The sequence below is a fragment of the Carassius carassius genome, chromosome 43, assembly GCF_963082965.1.
Source record: "Carassius carassius chromosome 43, fCarCar2.1, whole genome shotgun sequence".
Lineage (NCBI taxonomy): Eukaryota > Metazoa > Chordata > Actinopteri > Cypriniformes > Cyprinidae > Carassius > Carassius carassius.
The window spans coordinates 18,469,221-18,490,469 of NC_081797.1; the positions used below are offsets into that span (position 1 = coordinate 18,469,221).

Sequence of the window (21,249 nt, forward strand, 5' to 3'; positions counted from 1 at the left end):
CTCTGCTTCATTACAGTTTGCACATATATTTCTGTCGCAAACGTTAATCAGCCTTCAAAACACCCGGTAAAAGAGGCGCACGATGACGTGCGTAATTACGACACACCCTTTACGGCATTAGTTCTGGCTTTTGTTCATACAGAGCTCATTCCGGCAATGTTACTAGGTCACCAACCCGGGATCGATCCTGGAATCAATCTCGGGACGTGTTTGCGTTCACACAGAAGGCGACCGGGCAATATTCCAGGACCAATGTGCAGTGTGAAAGGTACATAAGTCAGCCTCACTGATGGACCAGTTAAATGTTGGACAGCTGATCACTACACTGGACTTCTGGTCACTCTAGATAAAAAACATCCGCTACATTGTTGGAGCGCTGACCTAGCAGTTAGTGCACATGTTCTGACATGTTGAGCCACGGTGTTGCTTATGCAAGTAATGTGAGTTTGAACCTGATTCTGTCCATTCCCTACTTTTCTCACCAGTGTTGAGAAAGTCTTGTTAAAAAGAAAGTCTGCTGTCTTTTGTTTAATAGAAAGTGTCAAACTTTTAACCACTTATTATTTATGATGTACCACAACCAATGCTGATAAGGTGAGAGGTGGGAAGGCAGAACACTAATGCTAGACTTGTGTGTTTGTTGGGAGGACAAGGTATTGACTAGTTTGGGTAGTTCTTGTCGATGTTTGCCCAGTAATTACCACTCCTGAGCTTCCCCTGAGACATCTCAGATTACAGAGCACAGGGAGGTATCAGAGTCATGCCTTGACATGTTCACTGGGTCAGATCAAGGATCATTTGCATACAGAAACACACACAACCATGCTCAGCTATGAGTCACAATTTCAGACACATTCATTATATTTTCAGACACAATCATTATATTTTAGTTTACAGAAGCAACCAAAAAATTGGTTTGTTTTGAATAGGGACATATTTAACCACAAGGTACAAGTGAGATTGTATCTTCTGTGCAGTATAATTAGGCATACAAACATTATTATAATATTTTGGTTTAGGATTTGATCAAATCCTTAACCTTTAGTATTCAACTTGTCCTGCACTGTTTGGGTTACTTCACACAGATATTTTATTTATGCTTTTTCTTTTGAGGAATATTAAGTCAGTATCAAATCAACACTAAATACTGAATCGAAGTTTAAACAATGCTCAATCAACCGTTAAACAATGCTGATTCAGTGAATCGATGCAAATCAATCAACATTAGAACCACACAGACTTTAAATGCAGAATCAACACTGAAATAGACATGAAATTGATCATTAACTCTAGAACATTAGGTTTGCATGTTAAAAACAGAGGAGATATTATTTTGTGCATGTTGAAGTGACATGCCTAGAATCCAACAGGGTTCACTGTCATATCATCAGTCTTTGAAATGCCATTTTGCCAATCAAATGTAAGGTTTAAGGAGCAGAACTAACTGTTTTATAATAAAGAATTACAGTGCATGTCTTAAGATTATCCAGTCTAATTATTTTGGATGAGTTAAACCTAAACTTTGATTTTTATTTGAGGACTGCCAAAAATAATGTTTGTCTCTTATTTGTAACTTATAAAACATTACATTCTTCTTGTAAACTTCATATACTGTATAGGGAACAATTCTCACCATTAGCTGAGCTGCTTATTAGCGTGCCTATTATTAACATATTGGCTGTTTATTATGTGTTTATAAATTATATATTCTGCAAAACCATGACTAATTTAATTCCAATACCTAAGCTTAACAACTACCTTACTAACTATTAATAACCAGCATATTAGCAGTTTTTGAGGCAAAAGTCATAGTTAATGGTTTGTTAATAACGAGAATTGGACACAGAGGTGGGTAGAGTACCCAAAAACTGTACTCAAGTAAAAGTAAAAGTACTTCCAGAAATATTTACTCAAGTAAAAGTAAAAGTACTAGTCTTGAATAGTTACTTGAGTAAGAGTAAAAGAGTATCGGATAAAAAATCTACTCAAGTAGTTAGTTACTAGTTACTTTGGGTCATATATACTGAGCTTATTTTTATTTAGATATATAGATAAAATGTATGTAATGTATGTATGTGTGTATAAATGTATATATTTCATCAGCCTTTACTCCAATTTATGTAATTTATTATAAAACCCTGTCTGTTTACTTAAGTAACAGATATAGGTGTCATGCCATAACATTTTTAATACGACTGACTTTATATTAAATGTGAATTTAACATTGAAAGTTAATGTGATATAAATATTACTACTAATCTTTCATTGTTCAGAAAGAGAGCAAATAACATTTACATTATTAAAGATCATTTTCACTGACAGTCTAGATTTCAATCACTCTCAGAAACTCCCATTAAAATCACTGAAACTGTTAACACTGTGAAATCAATATCTTAATTAAAGATTCGTACACACATCTGCACTTTGTTGTTTCTGACAAGAGAATTCGCCAGAAAGAGGTATTCAGTCAGTGAGCGAGTGAAGGAAGCACCGGCATTTTAGCGATAACTCATCTGAACGCCTCTGATTGGCCAATGCTTTAATAAGCTCAACAGAATCGTGTGTGATTGGTTATAATGCGCAGTGCTGTAAAAACGCATCTGTCTCTGGCTCAGCGCCAGCAAGCAATCACAGATCTGAATTTAGCAGCTGATAATATGACTCGCTGAACGTACTCGCACCAGTGAGATTGTATTAAAATTAATAAAATCTTAATCGGCTATTTTTTGTCTTTTAGAAGCTGCATTCAACTTGACTCCCCTCTGTTATAAGCCACACACGTACATCAAACTAATGTCACAGTGGTATCGTGTACTGTAATCGAATGTAGCCCAAGTTATTACCTGTTAAACAGTAGACAGCACACGCGGTGTTCATCTAATAAGGATCTCCATCGCTAGCAAATAATAGCCTTTGCAGATCTGCTTTCAATTCGGTGCAGTTCCATATCCAACTCCGTGTGAACCACTTCAGACGCTCAGCACGTGCGGCAGGGAACTGAACGACTCATTCAAACTGATTCATGAACCAATTCACTCGTTTGCCAATTGGTTTGATCAAGCCTTTGAACAGAATTGACTCAAAAGAATGAATCATTCGTGAATGGGCATTGCTCATTGCCCAGAGAAAAGTAGACGGCGCGTTTGGAATAAACTGAAGCATTATAACATTTATTGCATAAAGATAAAGTAACGAGAGGAGCGTCGCCCACAGTAACGAAGTAAAAGTACAGATTTTCCCCCCAAAATTTACTCAAGTAAGAGTATAAAGTACCCATCTTTAAATATACTCCGAAAAGTATTGGTTACCCCAAAAAATTACTCAAGTAAATGTAACGAAGTAAATGTAACTCGTTACTACCCACCTCTGCCTTAACATAATGTGTTACCAAAATTTTCTTCAAATGAATGCATATTTTCAAGCAGCTTTGATGCCTAATTTATGGTTAAAATTACTTTTTATTATAAAAAATTACCTGTGTGACACAGGAAATGATTCATTAGCAGTTCAGAGTTTAAACTTTTCAGTTTGAAGGTGTTGTGGAGCTGTTATTTTATTTATTTTATTATCTCTTTACTGTCTTGTATTCTAGTACACATATCTAAAAATCCATAAAATATAAAGAATTCTTTTCACAGCTATTATGTCCAAAATTAAGTCAATTTTCTTAGTAATCACAAAGTGAATGCCTGCCTTGCTCAGCTGGGAATTGAACTGGGGACCATCTTGCTATGAGGCATTGAAAATGTTTAATTTGTAAAATGTTTTTGGTTTAACATTTATAGATTTTTTCTCGAGTGTTCCACCAAATGTTCCACCAAATCCTCATGCCTTCTTCTACCATGATGCCCTGCCTGTCTGCTTCCGACAGACTGTTGTGACCTTTTTTGAAAGAAAAATCCACCCTCCTTTAACAGGGTGGGTCATGACTGTCTGGAGTGAACTTGTCAGGTCTTGTTCCAGAACAAGTGACTTCAAATGCAGAGCGACCTGCTGCGATGCCTGCAAGGAAAAATACACGATCGACAGATACACAGTCATGCTAGCACACCCACAACAAAAAAACGACAGTACAACCTTTCTCTGTTGTGTTCAAGTATTTAAAAGGATAAAGTGTACTTTATCAGTTGTTGTGAATCATATTTTGACAGGGTTCTGAGAAAAGGATATATATATATATATATATATATATATATATATATATATATATACATACATATATACAATTACCTAAACTTCAACAAAAATGTAAAAAAATATATGAAAATAATTCTAACGATAATATCTTAACGATAGTAAACTAACACTGGTCTGTCACAAAAGCATACAATTTGATGATCTATTTTTGCAATAGAGGCCTATTCAGGGTCAATGTCCCGTACTGAAAGAGACATCAAAGAACCTCAGAAGAATCTGTGGAGGACTTGAAAGGGCTTCTTAGCACTTGGTCTTTGATAAGTTGACAGGATGATTTACAAATGGACGAAATTCAATACTGTCACTACTCTTAGGTCTTCTACATAGACCAGTTCAAGGACATGCCACAGAGTCTTCAAAGAATCAGATTGTTACCTATACCTATATTGGATATATCATATACACACAGTTATTTAAAACCCAAAGCACTTCTTTCATTAGCTCCTATACTGTATACATTACTGTACAAGACTGAAAGTAATTGGAGGAGAGATGTTGAAAATGTATGGTAAACACGACAGCAAGATTGAAACTGTACTTTTTTTACTGTAAGCATTTGTGGTTGTGTATTACACATTAAGAAAGAAAAAACATACATCAACCATGTTTAGTTGTGTGTTGATGTGTATTTATAGGCCTGTTCTAAAGCCATGATTGGTTGGTGTTTAGCAAAGCAGTGAGTGTTTGCACATAGGAGGAGTGTGGCATTTTGATCAGATGTGTTTGAAAAAGAAAATCAAGATACTTCCTGTTAGATTTTTGTGTGTTATATAGAGAATTGTGTGTTGTATTTTCCAAAAAGTGTTTTATGAAATTGAAAAGTCAAAGGCAGATAATTAGTGTATGGTTTTGCATGTTTGGTGTGTGGTTCTGGTGTGTGAGTGTCAAGTTTCCGAAATTGTGTGATTTTGTGTCTAAGCAGTTGAAAAGAAAATCAATTCAGCATGTTCTTATAGCTCCAATAGAAGTGCATGATGTTAGCAACATTAAGGTTGAGGGTTTGATTGACATGTAGTTCATGAATAGATAAAAAAGATCTCTTGTAAACATTGCATGTTGATTTGGTTAGAAACATGCTCTAAGAATTGCATATCAACAGCAAAACCACTCTAATCCCAGTTGTAATGATGTATAATGTGGAGGAACTTCTGCCCAAAGCAGCTTATAGTGCACTTATTTTAGGGACAATCCAACTGGAGTAACTTGAGTGCCTTACTCAAGGGAACAGTGCTGATAGCTCAAGGATTGCATCTTGCAGGAACCTTCAACCCTTTGTTGATAGTCCAGAACTGACCTCACTACACCAGGAAATGTTATGTTGTGGGACTGTGGGACTGAGGTATGATTTCCTGGGTGTATCTCAATGCAGCATGTCAGGACAGGCCTGTGAACTCAACATGCAAGTGAAATTAAGTTATGCAACATAAGTGATTAAAATAACATGGTGATCTAATCAACAAATGGCATTATTTTTGGTATGGATCAGTGTAGTCAATCTGTTGGGATTGAGTCTGTGTGTGTTCTTGTGGGGCAATTAGCTAAACAACGCTGCCATGATTAGCTCCACACTGATTAATCACATATTTATGACTCACCATTGACTATGGTTCTGCATCCAAATTCACATATTGGTATGCATCGCATTTGATGAAGAACTTGCTTTGTGGACATACTACATCTTCCACATTGGCATTGTCATGTTATCTACAAAATCATCTGTCACTGTTCCATGGTATTTATGAATATGACAACTATGGCTTCATGTCTGGATATGCACTTCAGAATATTGGGAGATGTAGTTGGTTATCCAGGAGTGTGTGTGTGTGTGTGTACTGTTTTTTGAATGCTGGCACTTGCTATGTTTCAATCACCCTGAGTGTTTTGAAATGCCGAATATTGAAATTCACAAAAAAGTTTTTACACTCACTTTTTTTTTGTCTTGTGCGAAAAAGGGTTCATACCAATAATGGGAGATGGCAATGCATTTGGCAAATAAATTCCTCCATGCGCATCAAAAGGTCATGTGAATTTGCGCAATGGGACAGCGATGGAAATAGTGATTATTCACAAATGTTTTATGCGACATTCTAATAAAAAAAGTAAATTTCGCAACTTTGAAAGAAAACTTGGCTACTGACATGAAAGGAAATTGTAACCTCTGGGTTTCAGTCCACCATCTCAGATTCTCTTTTGTTGGTGTTGACGTGTTTTGAGAAACCCTTTCTGATCCTCTTGACTAATGGGGGGAATAAATCTTTTTCTTGTTTTGTGATCTAATGCATGGTAAGGTTGTCGAATTTTTCGAATCCATTAGTGAGAATAAAGGAACTAGTTTTCACCCTTTCATCTTGCTTCCGTCACATTTCCTCCTTCTTGCTGCTTCTTGTCTTCTGTTTAATCCTCCGCTTGCAGTTGGCGTCATGGACAGCTGCATTGGGTATGATAAACAAGACCCTGCCACCTCGGTCACAGCTGTGGTGGTGTAGTATGTACAAAAATGTATGTGCTGGGGGTGGGGATGGTGGACTGAACTTGTATGTGTTTGTAATACAATCTTACACTTTTTCCAAGACCTGAGACATGAGCGGTAGCAGCAGATAGGTGTTAGAAAGGCAAGACTGACCCTGACATTGCCCAGCCTGTTTTAGTTCATCCCCAATCCTCTTCTGGTTCCTTTCAGAGCTTCTCTTGGCTCATTAACACTGTCTTTCAAATGAGGTAGAATATTTGACTTGATCAGACTTGATTGAGTCAACGTGCCACCAAGTAGAGGTCTATCCATATTGCATACCACTGGGGAAATAACTAATGTAGACCCCAGATGGTTGTGACTCATCTAGAACTGACATTGGCTATCAACATATATGAGTATGAAAGTGCGCTTTGATGTAATACTTAATGTACTTTCAATAGAGGCCAACTAGTAATAGTTATGCAAGTAAACCTCAAGATGCTAATGCTAGAGTCTGCCATCTTTTGCATTCTTATAAGCACCCACCTCCCATGCTGGCTGTCACTAGTTTGAGTGAAACACAGGTTGCATTGGTGCCATGACCCAGATGGTTGTGAGTATAATGAAGGCTAGCAGGTAAGAGCTGTGCAGGTAAAACCTCACTCCCCTGGCCTCAAGAGGTGCACTAGCAACTGTCGCTAGAGGCTTCTGTCGTTAAGCATCCTTGCTAGCGCTTACCTCCTATACCGGCTGTCACTGGTTTGAGTGGAACTGCTTGCAATGGTGCCATGACCCAGATGGGGGTGAGTGTAATGGAGGCTGACTTACAAGATTGTATATTGAGATTATAATGGCAAGGCAAGGCAAGGCAATTTATTTCTAAAGCACGATTAAAAACAACAAGTTGACAAATGTGTAATACAGATTCTAAAAACATAAATAAGCAAACAACATATACAAAAAAATAAAAATAAATAATAATAATAATAATAAAAACATTTCCCAAATAACAACATTTCACTGAATAGCAGATGAGTTTTTTAAAGGGGAAGGATTTGGAGGATATAGAGGATTTGGCTTTTCCAATTAATGTATTAAATAGGGCTGGTAATTTAACGCATTAATTAGATTAATTAATTATGTAGAAAAATAACGTGTTAAAAAATGTATGCATTTAACGCACTTGCCCTGCCCAGACCAATGTGGATCATCTGCTATTTCATACAGTCGACTGATGACTAATATGAAGCAGAGCAACAACTTACTGCGTGATGGAGCCTAGAGAATATCCCTTAAATTCAAGATATGGGGCAAAATGCCCGTTTAAAAATTTGTCTCATATTTATATCACATAGTTAAGAAATATCACACGAGCTGTAGGCTAAGTGCAATATCACACGAGCACAAATATGATACTCATCTTTTACAATAGTTCATTAAGAAGTTAATATTGTGTTATTTTAGACACAATGTTGCATGTTTTGCTTAATTTTGCCAACCAGAAGATAAAGACAAAGCAGAATTGTTCATCTCCAAGCAACCCACATAGGCATTTCATTTCTTAATCCACATTTTGAATGAATTTGGTGAACCATTTGGCGCATTGAACCATCGGCCATAGTCGCGTTGGCTGAATGAATCAGCCATTAGAACGAATCAAACGAATGTATAAATGACTCGATGACTTAATTATTGCGACATTTACCACCACCTACTGCCAGTTTTCATTTATTATTAAGAGTATCATTTCATTAAATAAATAATTTAATATTTTCATAGTAATAATAATAAAATTAAGAAAATAAAATATTAAAGTTATAGTTCACCCAACCAAAAATGACAATTCTGTCATCATTTACTCACATGGTCCAAAAAAGTATATGCAATAAATTTTATCAAACAAAATATGTCTTGCTGAACTTACTTTTTGTAATCTCTGTCTTTATGACTTTAAATGGTCTTTCCAGAGTAATTTCTCCAAATTTGATGTGCGATTAATTAATCACCACTTTGAACTTTTAAAAAGCTTGATTTTTCCGGTTTGATTTTACTGTTGACCATGGGAAGGATACCATTTCTGTTTCCCATGCAGACTCTTATATCAAATAACAGTCTGTTCTTAAAAACTCTCCCATAAGAGTTATTTCATTGTCTGTACACTACAGTGATTGTAGCAACAGAACTGCGCCAAACATCCCATTACACTCTCTTTGGGGAGGTTCAAGTGGAAAGGAGATTTAGTATAATCCCAAACTTCCATCAGAACTGTATTTAATAGCTCTTGAGGTCATATGTATTGAATTTACAGGATCACTTGGCATTTCGATTTAACAACCTGCCCAGACCTTCATTCATTTTCATTCACAATCATCCCGCCGAAGAATAGACAGGCTATTGTATCTCGGATACAATGGAGCACATCCTCTGCAGCCGGACCCCTAATGTGCAAATTCCTCCCACGCTTTCACTGTTACAGTCCAGCCGAGCCCAATTTAAACAGTGGCAACATAAATCATGAATTCATAAGAAAAGGCACAGCTGCTCCTAGCACAGGTGCATGACATTCCCAACCACAGGACAGGATAAAGTGTCGGAAGAGGAAATGAGGTAGTGGCTTGCTTGCTGATTGCATGTGGGTGCGAGCACATGTGCATTCATCTGTGAAATAGACAATTACTGCCCCAGGTAATAATACATCACCAAAGTCTGGGCACGACCGACCTATTTTCTGCAATATCATTGCGTTTTCTCTGGGGGGACAAGACTAGAATCATCAGTCAACAATTTGATCAGGGGGTTTCCGTGACTAGGTAACACTCAAAGACGCCCCGGTTAAAGTTTGCATTACTTATTCCTGGAAACCAGGACACTGAACTGCTGAGCAATAAGAAGTCAAACATACTGAAAAAAGCTTGTGCCAGGGACTTTCCAGCCAGAGTCGTAATGCTTTTTTCAACGAACTTGAGCTAGACTGTAAAAGTGCAAATGATTGTAATTTTACCTCAGAGAGATTTTGTTTTACTTTCTCATTCTCGTTCTCTCTCTCTCTCTGGCTTTCTGTAATTTTTTTTAACAGGTGTTATTAAAAATTACCACATTTTGGGAAACAGGATAGAGTCACTCAATATATTTGGAAACTTAAGCTGTATGTACACGGTTTGAAATACAATATAAATATATAATTAAATCTAAAATTAAGATTACGTTTTGCAGAAACTGAAACATGAAAATTAAATATATAAAAATTCTGAAAAAAAAAAGACTCAAGCTGACCATATATATATATATATATATATTTAGAAAATCTAAATGGAAAAATCTCTAAAACGGGTATTAAACACAATAAAATACTTAAATAAATAAAATAAGAAATAATAATAATAAAAGATTAATGGATTTAAAATGGACTTAAAATGTGTATCCTCAGTATTTTTTACTAAATAAATTGTATTAAATACTTTTTAAAACAAACTTGTGTCCTAATTTTCATAAATATACTAAACAAAATGTTTCCTAGAAAAAATAACTGTAAAAATGTGTCCACTTTTTATTAAATAAGCTAAGTAAAATGCATAATTAATGAATAAAACCACATGTAATTTTGCGCACTGAACATTTTTTTTATAAATAATCCCAAAAAAATTCTTACGAAAAAAATGAACTCGAAAAATTGACCAAAATTGGTATTGTTTACTAAATACACAAAAACACTGCAATAGTACCTCGTGCCTAAATATCTTTTAATAACTAAATACGTAAAAAATAAAAATCCAGATTTCCTTGAAATTTGATCTCACAGGAAGGAACTTGTCAAGTCTTTGTCAACTGATTTTAAATATCAGGCGGCATCTGCGTGGCTTTGAATGTTTCAGATGCCTGAAGCCAAACATTCAGGTTATTTATGCACAGACCAAAAAGAATTGGAGCCCTGCTAAAAAAAAAAAAAAAAAAATGGACAGGGCGCATTACAACTAAAAGGACACAATACCTCTCTATACACACAAACATTTGACTTCTACAACAGACGACTGACTCCTGTTGCGAGCGCATTTGCATGCCACTCTGGAGTCACATTCTTTCACCGGGTCTCTTGATTGGCTGTTTTTAACTCGTCCGGTCACAGGTGAATAATGAGAGGCAGGACTCAAGTGAGGGCTCACCTGACTGTGAGGGCAAATTCCCAAAAAATGATCAAATATGGTAAATACTGACAGTCGCATTCCAAGTGGGCTCCTAAATGAAAAGACGTTGCCATAAAAATGGTGTATTTATTTTAATCTAACTGAAGAATGAATTGATTCATGCTGTGATGACAGTTGTAAAGATAATGCCATAATTTTATAGAAAAAAAATTTAAATTAAAGACTCGCACGTACAAGATGGTGCACTTGTGTTAAAACCTTCTACTGACCATCTCTGATTAATTTCAAAGGGAAAATATTGGTTTGGACTAAATTAAAGGGAGGTAAAGTTTTCTCAAGAATCAGCGAGTCGTCATATGATTGAGCACGAAACAAGGACTTGGGACTGCAGTGATGATTCATAAGGATATGTTAGTTTTAAGATCAAACAAGCGACTGGTGGGTGCAGCTTATCTTTTAGATATGGGACGAAAGATACATATCCGCTGTAAACCCAACCCTAAGTATACAACACTCTCCGGTTCCACCTGCATGACTGTGAAGTTTGATGTTCAAGAGTGTTTGTTGGAGACACGGACCATTGTGTCTCTGTATAATGCCAATAGTAACAAGAATTATTTGTACAATGTCATATGACATTGTCCAAATAATTCTTGTTACTACTGGCATTATACAGTGACACGGTGGAGGAACTATATATATATATATATATATATATATATATATATATATATTATTTAATACATAAAGTTAACAAAATTGTATTCTGAATATTTTTCATTAAATTATCTTACATCTTATTTTAAAAGATCTATTTGAAATATTCTCCAAAATGTTTATTTTGTATTTAACACAATTAAATGTTTCACACATATTATTATTATTATTATTGATAATAACAAAAATTTTAATGGATTTATAATTTGTGTCCTAAATATTTCTTTACTAAACACACTTCAATAAATACTTCATAAAATAAATATGTGTTCTAATTTTCCTAAATATACTAAATACAATGCTTCATAGAAAAAAAATTACTGAAAAAGCTGTCCACTTTTTATTTAATAAACTAAATAAAATGCATAATAAATAAGTAAAAACAAGTCATTTGTGCTCTCAATATTTTTAAATTAAATAATAATAATATTAATACTTGATAATAATAATATGAAAGATTGTCCAAATGTTTAGTTTTTTATTAACACACAAAAACACTTCAATTGAAATGTGTGCCCTTAAATATATAAATAATGAATAAATACACTTAATGAAATACTTCAAATCTTAAATATGCTAAATCACATGCTTATTGAAAAGCAAACATGTCTAGTTTTATTTCAATGTCTCATAAAAACATTTGAATCCCCTAAATAGTAAAAGCAAGTACTCGAGGCCGAGCTGTATTTTGAATGTGATTGTAGCTTAACGCTGTTTAGATGTGATGATATTCATAATATATCACCTATTTGTACATTTTCAACCTCAAAAATGATAAATGGGCCTAGTCTAGAAGTGATTTAGCCTCATATCTCAGGTGTTGGATCCAAAAATCATAGACGTGCCAATGTCATATCTTACTCACAGTTTTTATCTGACACGAGTCATAACAATAAAACTCAATAAGGACCTTAAATAGCGATGACATAAGCCGGGTTTATGGTCCCGGGTTATAAATGTCATGACAGAATACCTGCATTATCAGTTATTTTGAGCCTTCAATGCATCAGATCTAATAAGAAACATCATTTGGATATAGAAAAATAGGTTTTATAAGAGTTATAATGCTGTTGGACACACATTTATAACATAATGATGAGCTGTTTCCTGAAATGGCATGACTCATTGGATCTCAGCTTGATAAGACAGCGGTGATTATTCTAGTTTGGGTGGATCACACATCTTATAATCTACGCCTCCACCGGTTCATAAGGGCAGATGTGAAGATTACAGCTGCAATAAAGCTTCAAAAGGAGCCGAAGGAACACCCTCCTGCTCTTGTGACCCAATTGAAGGATTTTTTATGGAAATGTAAGCGTGTAATAAACGTTGTCAGCGGGTGCGGCTCACAACACTATGCTATTCAACAAGTCCATTGAGATATTCATCTGACGCACAATTACGCCACATTTCTGAATGAACAAATCACTTCCACTACAAGCCACTCTCCACTCCCTAAAAACTAACAAAACCACAAAATACCACTGCAAAGCCAAGTCTTCCAGAAATGCTATACATTTTTCGTATTATATACGTTTTAACTTTTAACTATTGCATAAGGACTACAGGTTTAGTGCATAGCCACATTATGACATGAAAATGTAAAATATTGTATGAATTAAAATAATAAATCATGAGTGAATTGTAACTTGTCACTTTCACCTCAAGACAGAGGTTTCTCTTCAGAAATAACTGAAGATGCTCCGGCGAAAGCCACGCATGCTTTCGTAAACTCGTTACTTCTAAATAAATGAAGTCCAAACACAAACTCTGTTTTATGCAAATTTATTAAAATAAATACATACATAGATCGTGAAATAACTTAGTACAACATTGGTATTTGCAGCATTCATTTGTAAAAAATAAATAGATACATTTCCATGTGGATATCCGCAGCCTTACGGAGGCGTTTGAGAACGTTCAAGGTTCAGTCTTGAGTGTTTTTAAGGGTTCTGCTCTTTGAAATCACCGCAGGTTTGATCCGAAGACCTTCACGGAGCAGCTCCAGACTCGGAGCACACAGGCTCCTTTCAGACATCGCTTTGGTCCAAGCTTCGAGATTCAGTTCATTGGATCTCTAAATGAATCAAAAAAGGAGGAGAATTCAGTCATTCAGGTTTTCCTCTGGAAAACAATTGCTAGCTTGAATACAAGTCTAAACCATATACTGATTATGTCAAACAAGTACTCGAAAACCATCTTTGTTCAATAAACATCCACATTTCAATGGTACACCCTTACAAATAAAGTGGTTTTCACCAGTTTTGGTTCTCCGAAGAACCTTTCAGTGAGCAGAACATTTCAAGAACATTTGAATAATCTAAAGAACCTTTTGCGGAATGAAAAGGTTCCACGGATCTTTGTGGAACAACCGCTGATGCCAGTAAATAACCTTTATTTCTAGAGTGTTTGCAGTTGATTTCTCACCATGTTGGGCTTGGACTGGAAACATCTCAAGGTGCTCTAGCTTTGCACCTCTCCTGCTGTCCCAGAGACGTGTTCTCCGATTCCTGTCGTGTTTTAAAGTCCTGAATGGCTTTTCTGTTCTGAAAGTCAATCAGAGCCATTGTGATGACTGCATTCCAGCAGTTCTCCTCGCCTGGGCACCTGAAGTCGATCTCTTTGTTGTCTGTGGTCACGATGGTGAAGTACACAAACTTCCCGGTGCGCTCCACACAGTCCACCTTCTTGATGGCCTGCAGCTTGAGCTCTTTGCTCTTGTTCTTCTTCTGGTTGTCCGTGTAGATGTTCAGGCTGTCCGTGGTGAGGACGCAGGTCTTCCTCTTCCAGAGCTGGAGGAGGTTGTCGCTCCTCTTCTCCAGCTCGCCCTGCTTCAGGATCTGGGAGATCTCGGGGCCCGTCATGGCGGCGCTTTTGGTGATGCTCGGGTTCTGAACGAGGAGGCAGGAGTACGAGTGTCCCAGAGCCGCGTATCTCCGCTGAAGCCGCCTGCCGACGCTGTGCTTCTTCATGCGTGCGTAAAATCCAGGCAGACGCGAATGAGATGCGGCGGAGACCGGCTCCGGCTTTAAAGACCGCGTTCACCCTGCCCGCCCCTAGCGAGTGACGTCATCACAGCTGTCGGCGGGGCATGAATGGAAGCGCGTGGGCGATGAAAACTTCACAGCTCTAACCTATGGCTCTAACATGTCCGAGCTTAGATTCTCGTGTAATTCAAGTGATTTATATAGAATCTGAATCGATCACAAAAACGTCATTATTCTAGAATAATATATAGGCCAATGTAATATAATAACATGCATTTGCGTAATTAATAATTATTTAATTATTATTATTTATTTGTAATTATTTATTATGTAGTAATAAAATTGTACATATATTTAAATATAGAATACATTATTTTATTTTATTTTATTAGCAAACAAGTGTCTTGCTTTTCTTCTTCTTCTGAAATTACAGAAGGTATTGTGTCAAAACCACAAAATATCTTCAATATAACACTTTTCTAAACATTTAAATGCTCAAATGCTATATTAATTTTAAATTACAACCAACTGTTTAAGAAAAGTGCACAACCAAACTGTGATATAAAGAACAGTGTGGAATGTAAATTAATTTATTTTTGTGCTATTTGTCTTTATTTGTAGAATAAATAGTAAATATGCTTTTTTTATTTATAATTTAAAAAAAGATAGATTATAAAATAGACATCATCACATTAATTAAATGTTAAGATTTGCATATAACAAATGATTTTCTGATTTTCTGTAATATAAATATTAATATTCAATTTGGTCATAAGTGTTATAAAGATGTGGAATAGGAGCTTATGTATGGAGAGGATTTATGGGTGTGATACATTATGAACTTTTACAACTGTTTTTCATACTCAGACTTGAGTAACTTATTAATGAAGTAATATGAAGTTAGTTTCTTCCTATACATCTGGTCTTTGAAAGCAGCAGTCAGTAGTGTAATGAACTGAGAGGATCGTAAATGCTATCAAACATCCTTTGATGAACCATCTTACCCTTTCAATTCCACTCCTCGTCAGTGGGCTGTATTATGGTTACAGCCGTGTGTGTGTGTGTGTGTGTGTGTGTGTGAGCATCATCATGAAGAGACAAGGCATGTTTGCCGGGTGACTCACATCAGTCCCGTTGATTCCTGTGGGAGGAGTCCTTCCAAACAAGGAGCGCTGGGATTTTGCCGGCTCATTCTAGCTCTGGCCACTTCTGGGTCACTTCTGATCCCATCTCATATAGCCATATCCTAGTATGATCAATCATAACTCGTTTAGGATCAGAGGACAGCGTATTCTTTAAGGAGGAGAACTTGTTTCTTCTGGTCTGTTGTCTAACCTCACATTCCCATAAAGGCGTTTTGTCTCTAGGCCCAGTATGGGTGCCGGTGGGTGTATTTTGATTCCAGGCAGTGAGCTCATTATCTGTGGGAAGTCGTAGGCCATATCAAGGTTTTGGGACATCGGTGGGATCTGAGAAAGGAAGTTTAGACTGGTTTGGGAGAAATATGTTTCAGCAAGCTGGATTTTTCAGGTAATTTCCAAACGAATGTGCGAGGGACTTTTGTTTTGTGGCCTTGTAGAATTATTTGGACTTTATACAGAATCTGCTTGAACTAATCAAGTCTGTTCAAGCCCAGTTCATGGCTGCCCTGTTTATGAATAACTACAATGATGTGATTCATACTGTACTCCACCTTCACTCCACAAAAAGCTTCTCGAGTTTAATAGATCAAGTTGCATAACTGTGTCACTGAATGTATAGTGTGAAAAAAAAGAATCTACGGAATATGACATTTTAGAAATTAGTTAGGAAAAAGGTAATTTTGTTGGATTAAAATGTAATATTTCTTCATGGAAATAAAATTTTACTTTACATATAACTCAATATAATTAAAAAATATATATATATCAAATAATTGTTATATATATATATATATATATATATAACAATTATTTGATATATTTAAAAAGTTAAATATATAAACACAATTTACAATATTTATGTATTCAAACATATTACAGTACACTGGAAAAAATGACTGTGATTTTAACGGTAAAAAACTGCTATAGTACAAACCTGTTAAATTTCCAAGTTTCCAGTATTCTCTGCATTGCATTTCACATTTTGTTTGAATTTGATGTTTTTTTCTTTGAAATAACTATGTTTCTTCTTTTTTTCTTATCTGTTATGTTTATTAGGGTTGTATGTTGTTAAATTAATGTTTATTGCATATTTCAGTTTAATGAGTCTCATTATGATGGTGTTTAGTGTCAGTGTGAATGAAACTGTTCTATCATAAAATATTTTTATACAGATAGTATGTTTTTTAATGGCCAATTCTGAGATGGTATTATTTCTAATGAAAGCAGGCGACAGTGAAAGAGAGGCCTGAAACACTGCAGCTGTTACCTGACGCTTCTCAAGCCTGTCAAAGCCCCGTCTCTGTCAAGAGCGCTCCTCTCCAATTGTTTGGGACAACTATTTTTGGCATCTTGATCTCCAAGCTTGATCTCTCACAAAATAAAAGCTTCAGCTCTTTCCTCACACTCATAAACGTATGCAGGCCTCTTGGGCAGAACGTACAGTGCTGAGTCCTGTAGTTATTTGAAGCATTGTTCAGATAAGCCAGGTCTGACGAAGCCAGAGCAAGTGCAACTGTATCGTGGGAAAAAGAACAAATGGTGCGAACCTCCGAGAGGCATGAGAAACTATTGTGAAACAATGCACAGGGATGAGAAGTGCTGACACATAACGAGTCAAGAAGCCAAGTGCCACAACAAAGCTTGATATCTCTTGATATAAACCTAATGCCATACAGGACTCCATAAACAAGTCAATGGGTGACCAGGAAAATGCCTGAATAAATGATAATAGCATTTTTAACAAAGCTGTACATTGTTAAGGAGTATTTCATTGGTTGGACTAACTGAACGAATACGAACTTTAATGAACAAAGTGCTAATTTGTGAATGAACTCAATAATAAGTGAGGCATCTTATTCATGAACAAGAATCTACTGGTCGACGTGTTGTCTCACTTTAAAATTATGTAAGAATATATATTTTTTAATTGGTTAATAACTCACACTTTTTTTCTTTATTTTTGGTTGATAAACTTATGCTGAGTAGTATATCTGCTTTGTAAGGAAAACGTTTATGATGTTAAACACTATTACTGACGTTTTTTTAACACTTGTTAATGTTGTGAATGACACATTGTGAGTTGACTCACTTGTCGCTACAAATCTTTTCGGTGAATGGTTCAGTGAGTCGCTTGTCGCCACCTACTGGCCAACTATGATTTAACTAGCAATGGATGAATCTGTGAACAAATCTTTTTGGTGAACAGTTCAGTGATTCAATGACTCCCTCAAAAAATACTTAATTTTAGGCCACCTACTGGCCAGTTACAATTTAACCTGCATAGAGAATCACTGAATGAATAACATTTTTTGTGAATGGATTCAGATTTTGCTAGATTTAATTAAAAATCTCCACAAATGTAACTCATGGAACAGCATATTAGCAATCACTGTCAATATTGTAGCAATGTCTGCAGCATGTCTCTAAATCAGATTTGAAAGATTTCAGATGCTAAAGATAAAGGTGCATTAACTGGTTATTAAAAGGCACTTAGTTCGGAGTCTAAAACTTGCTGCTTAACATACTTTTATTATACATGGATATTCATAAGACTGATTCATTGAAACTGTAATATTTTAAATGTGAATTTTAAAACATAGTCTCTTCACCTTTTACCTGAGTAAAAGAAAAAGAAGACTTTTACAGTACTTGTCAATCTGGATCTGTAATCCACTACACTAATACCATTCCAAACTTGGATCTATACATGCATTGTTATTGCAAAACCAGTTCAATAAGAAACATTATTTTTCTTAAAATGCAAGAGGAAAATGCAGTTGCAACTAAGCGTTAACATACTTAACCTGCTTAAAGACTACTCAGATAAAGTCTGCTACACCCTTCACACAAACCTCATTCATTTCATTCACACTCACTGTAAGGCTCAGAAAGATTTAAGTGGGTGCGTCTCAGTGTCCTGAGAATAATATGACTATAATATACCTTGCAAAGTCTGTAAAATCAACGTTAGCAGATATAAGATTCAATCTGACCAAGTTGTGTGCAGCAGTATTAACAGTTCTCACTGACAACATACAATGTTTAGGTGCATATATGTTCCTTTTCATCTCTCTCAATCTCAGTTTTACTTTTTCACAATACAAACAAGCTTTGCATACTACGCATCTCACACAGCGAAGAGCAATGACATTGCAGAATGGTTAAACAAACAGTCATTGGTAAAAAGAGGATCTAAACTGGTGGCCATTTTCATTTCATTCAGGCTAGAGTGATTTATGAAGTAGACTGTGGAAGACACTTAATCACTGGTTAAGCCTAGAAGGCCTGTTCCTCGAGTTTTGTTGTAAGTTTCTTTGTATAGGGCATGTCAAGCCAGTAATACTTCACTAATGTTTTAAAGGGGTCATATGACGTTGCTAAAAAGAACATTATTTTGTGTATTTGGTGTAATGAAATGTGTTTATGCGGTTTAAGGTTCAAAAACATTATTTTCCATAGACTTTACATTATTGTTTCTCCTCTATGCCCTGCCTTCTGAAACACGTTGATTTTTACAAAGGTCTCATCGGTCTGAAAAACGAGGTGTGCTCTGTGACATCATAAACTTCTGTAAATAAATAACATTTAAATTCACATCTTGCACACTTTAATGCACAATTTGAATGGAACATACACTCGTTTTGAACTGGAATCATGACGGAACATCCTGTGAACAGCGAGAATAAAAGTTACGCCTTCTTTCTTTGCGTGAACATTTGGGCGGTGTTATGCAAATCTTCCCACATAGTGACATAGACATGTGGGGGCGTGTTTAAATGAGGCGTTTTAGGGGGGCGTGGACAAGTCTTAACTTTGATAAAGAATATCTCTTTGGATTTGAGAATTTAGTCTTTGCAACTTTACAGATCTTATTATTTATGCATCAAGAGCTTGTAACACTCCAAAGAGAAAGGAAAAATTGGAATCGCATCATATGACCCCTTTAATATGAATTTTCATACATTAACATTATCAACTGACTCAACATTTTCACACAGAGGTTTGCTGTGTTTAAATCTGTGGGAGCATACTGTACACCGTAGTAATGTATTTTTATACTGTGATGGTAACTGTCAGCAGAGATAAAACAGCATCATAATTTTCCTTAACAGAGATCTTAATAGCACTTCTTCATTCCTTTCTGTATTACAGTGCAGTCATTTAAAGCAGTTGGAGTTATGGTGCCTCCTTGCATTAACATACATCTACATGTTACAAAATAATGCATCTATTTTAAAGCCGCCCATCTAAGCGGTCGTTTGTTTCCATTGCGGGACATTAAATGACCTCACTTAAATGTTTCTGTGGTTCAAGTGAGGGCTGGTCAAGCAAACCGGGCATAAAAGCCAAAGGCAGTAGGCTGCAAGGGCAGCTGGGGAGGAATGTAAGGTCACTGTCAAGTGTGACTTAAGGGAAGATTTTAGGACTTGAAGGTTTGAGTTTTGATGTGAAGTGGTGTTAATCCACTGAGGACAAACATAAAATTCAAAGACAGCCAGAAGGCATTCTGGGTCTTGATAATGAAAAGGGTTCAACTTTTCATGAACAGGGCACACACTGGAGATCCATTACTTTAAAGCAACACAAAAACACAGATCAGTGCAATTTAAAATGCGAAGCATTACATGTAAAATAATACTGTGATCTAACATTAAACATTATGTAAAATAATCATATAAAAAAATCTACCTTAGAGATGACTTTCTCCCTTAAAAAAAAAAAGAAAATTCCATAAAATTGATAAATATGTTCCATTAAATTACTAGAAGCAACATAATTTGTATAAACCATTTAAGTGGCGACAATAATATAATAGTATTAAACCTTATCAAACCTGTTGCCACCCCCCATATTTACATAGCATCTAAAAGGTGGAAACAATAATATAACGGTTTAAATCAACCCTGTTACCCTGTGAATTTTCATATTTCCAGAACATTTGTCACCCAGACGATAATATAATTTGGATAAAAATCTAACCTAAAATGTACGTAGCATGTAAAGTGGCTGCAATAATATAACCATATAACCAACAATGTTGCCATATTATCTGCCCTTCTGAAGCCCCCTCCTTGTACTGACAGAAGCTTAAAAGATATACCCTCTGTTTTGTACCCTATTTGTGGAAAGTGCCAGTGCAGAGAAAGCGACATTATAATTTGAGAGAAATTGAGAGGGTGAGAAAGAAAGAGTGTTTACATGTATGCGACGAGAGGGAGCCGAGACCACAATGGACGTGACATTTGAAACTGTGGGGGTGTTAGACCATTCTCCAACACATTGGATAACAGATTCTTTGTTCTGTCTTAATATGAAGTTGTTAACGCTGTTATGGTTTGTAGCTAAAAATGGATGGTCCATTTAGTGTAATGCAAAGTACTACTTCATTTAGTTTTTGCTGTTGTGAGTTAAACATTACCCCAATAAAAGTGTAATATGCAACTGTTATTGTTTTGGACTTTTTACTGACACCTATTGGTGCATAGGAAAAATCACAAAAAAACGAATGTCCTTATGAATATTGCATTATTATGCAGTACTTTAATTAAAAAAACAAACATTTCTAAAAATAGGAGTGTCAGAAGAGATAAAAATGAATAGTATTTGGCTGA

General features: G+C 35.8%; 1 protein-coding gene across 1 annotated transcript; it reads right to left on the reverse strand.

Annotated features, from left to right (window-relative positions):
- Positions 1 to 13,277: 13,277 nt before the first annotated feature.
- LOC132124565 (pleckstrin homology-like domain family A member 2) lies at positions 13,278 to 14,571 on the reverse strand. Its single transcript, XM_059535631.1, has 2 exons — positions 13,936 to 14,571; positions 13,278 to 13,585 (listed from the first exon to the last, which is right to left on the reverse strand). Exon 1 carries the CDS (start codon positions 14,478 to 14,480, stop codon positions 13,962 to 13,964), a length of 519 nt encoding a protein of 172 aa, XP_059391614.1. The 5' UTR covers positions 14,481 to 14,571; the 3' UTR covers positions 13,278 to 13,585; positions 13,936 to 13,961.
- Between the last annotated feature and the right edge of the window lie 6,678 nt (positions 14,572 to 21,249).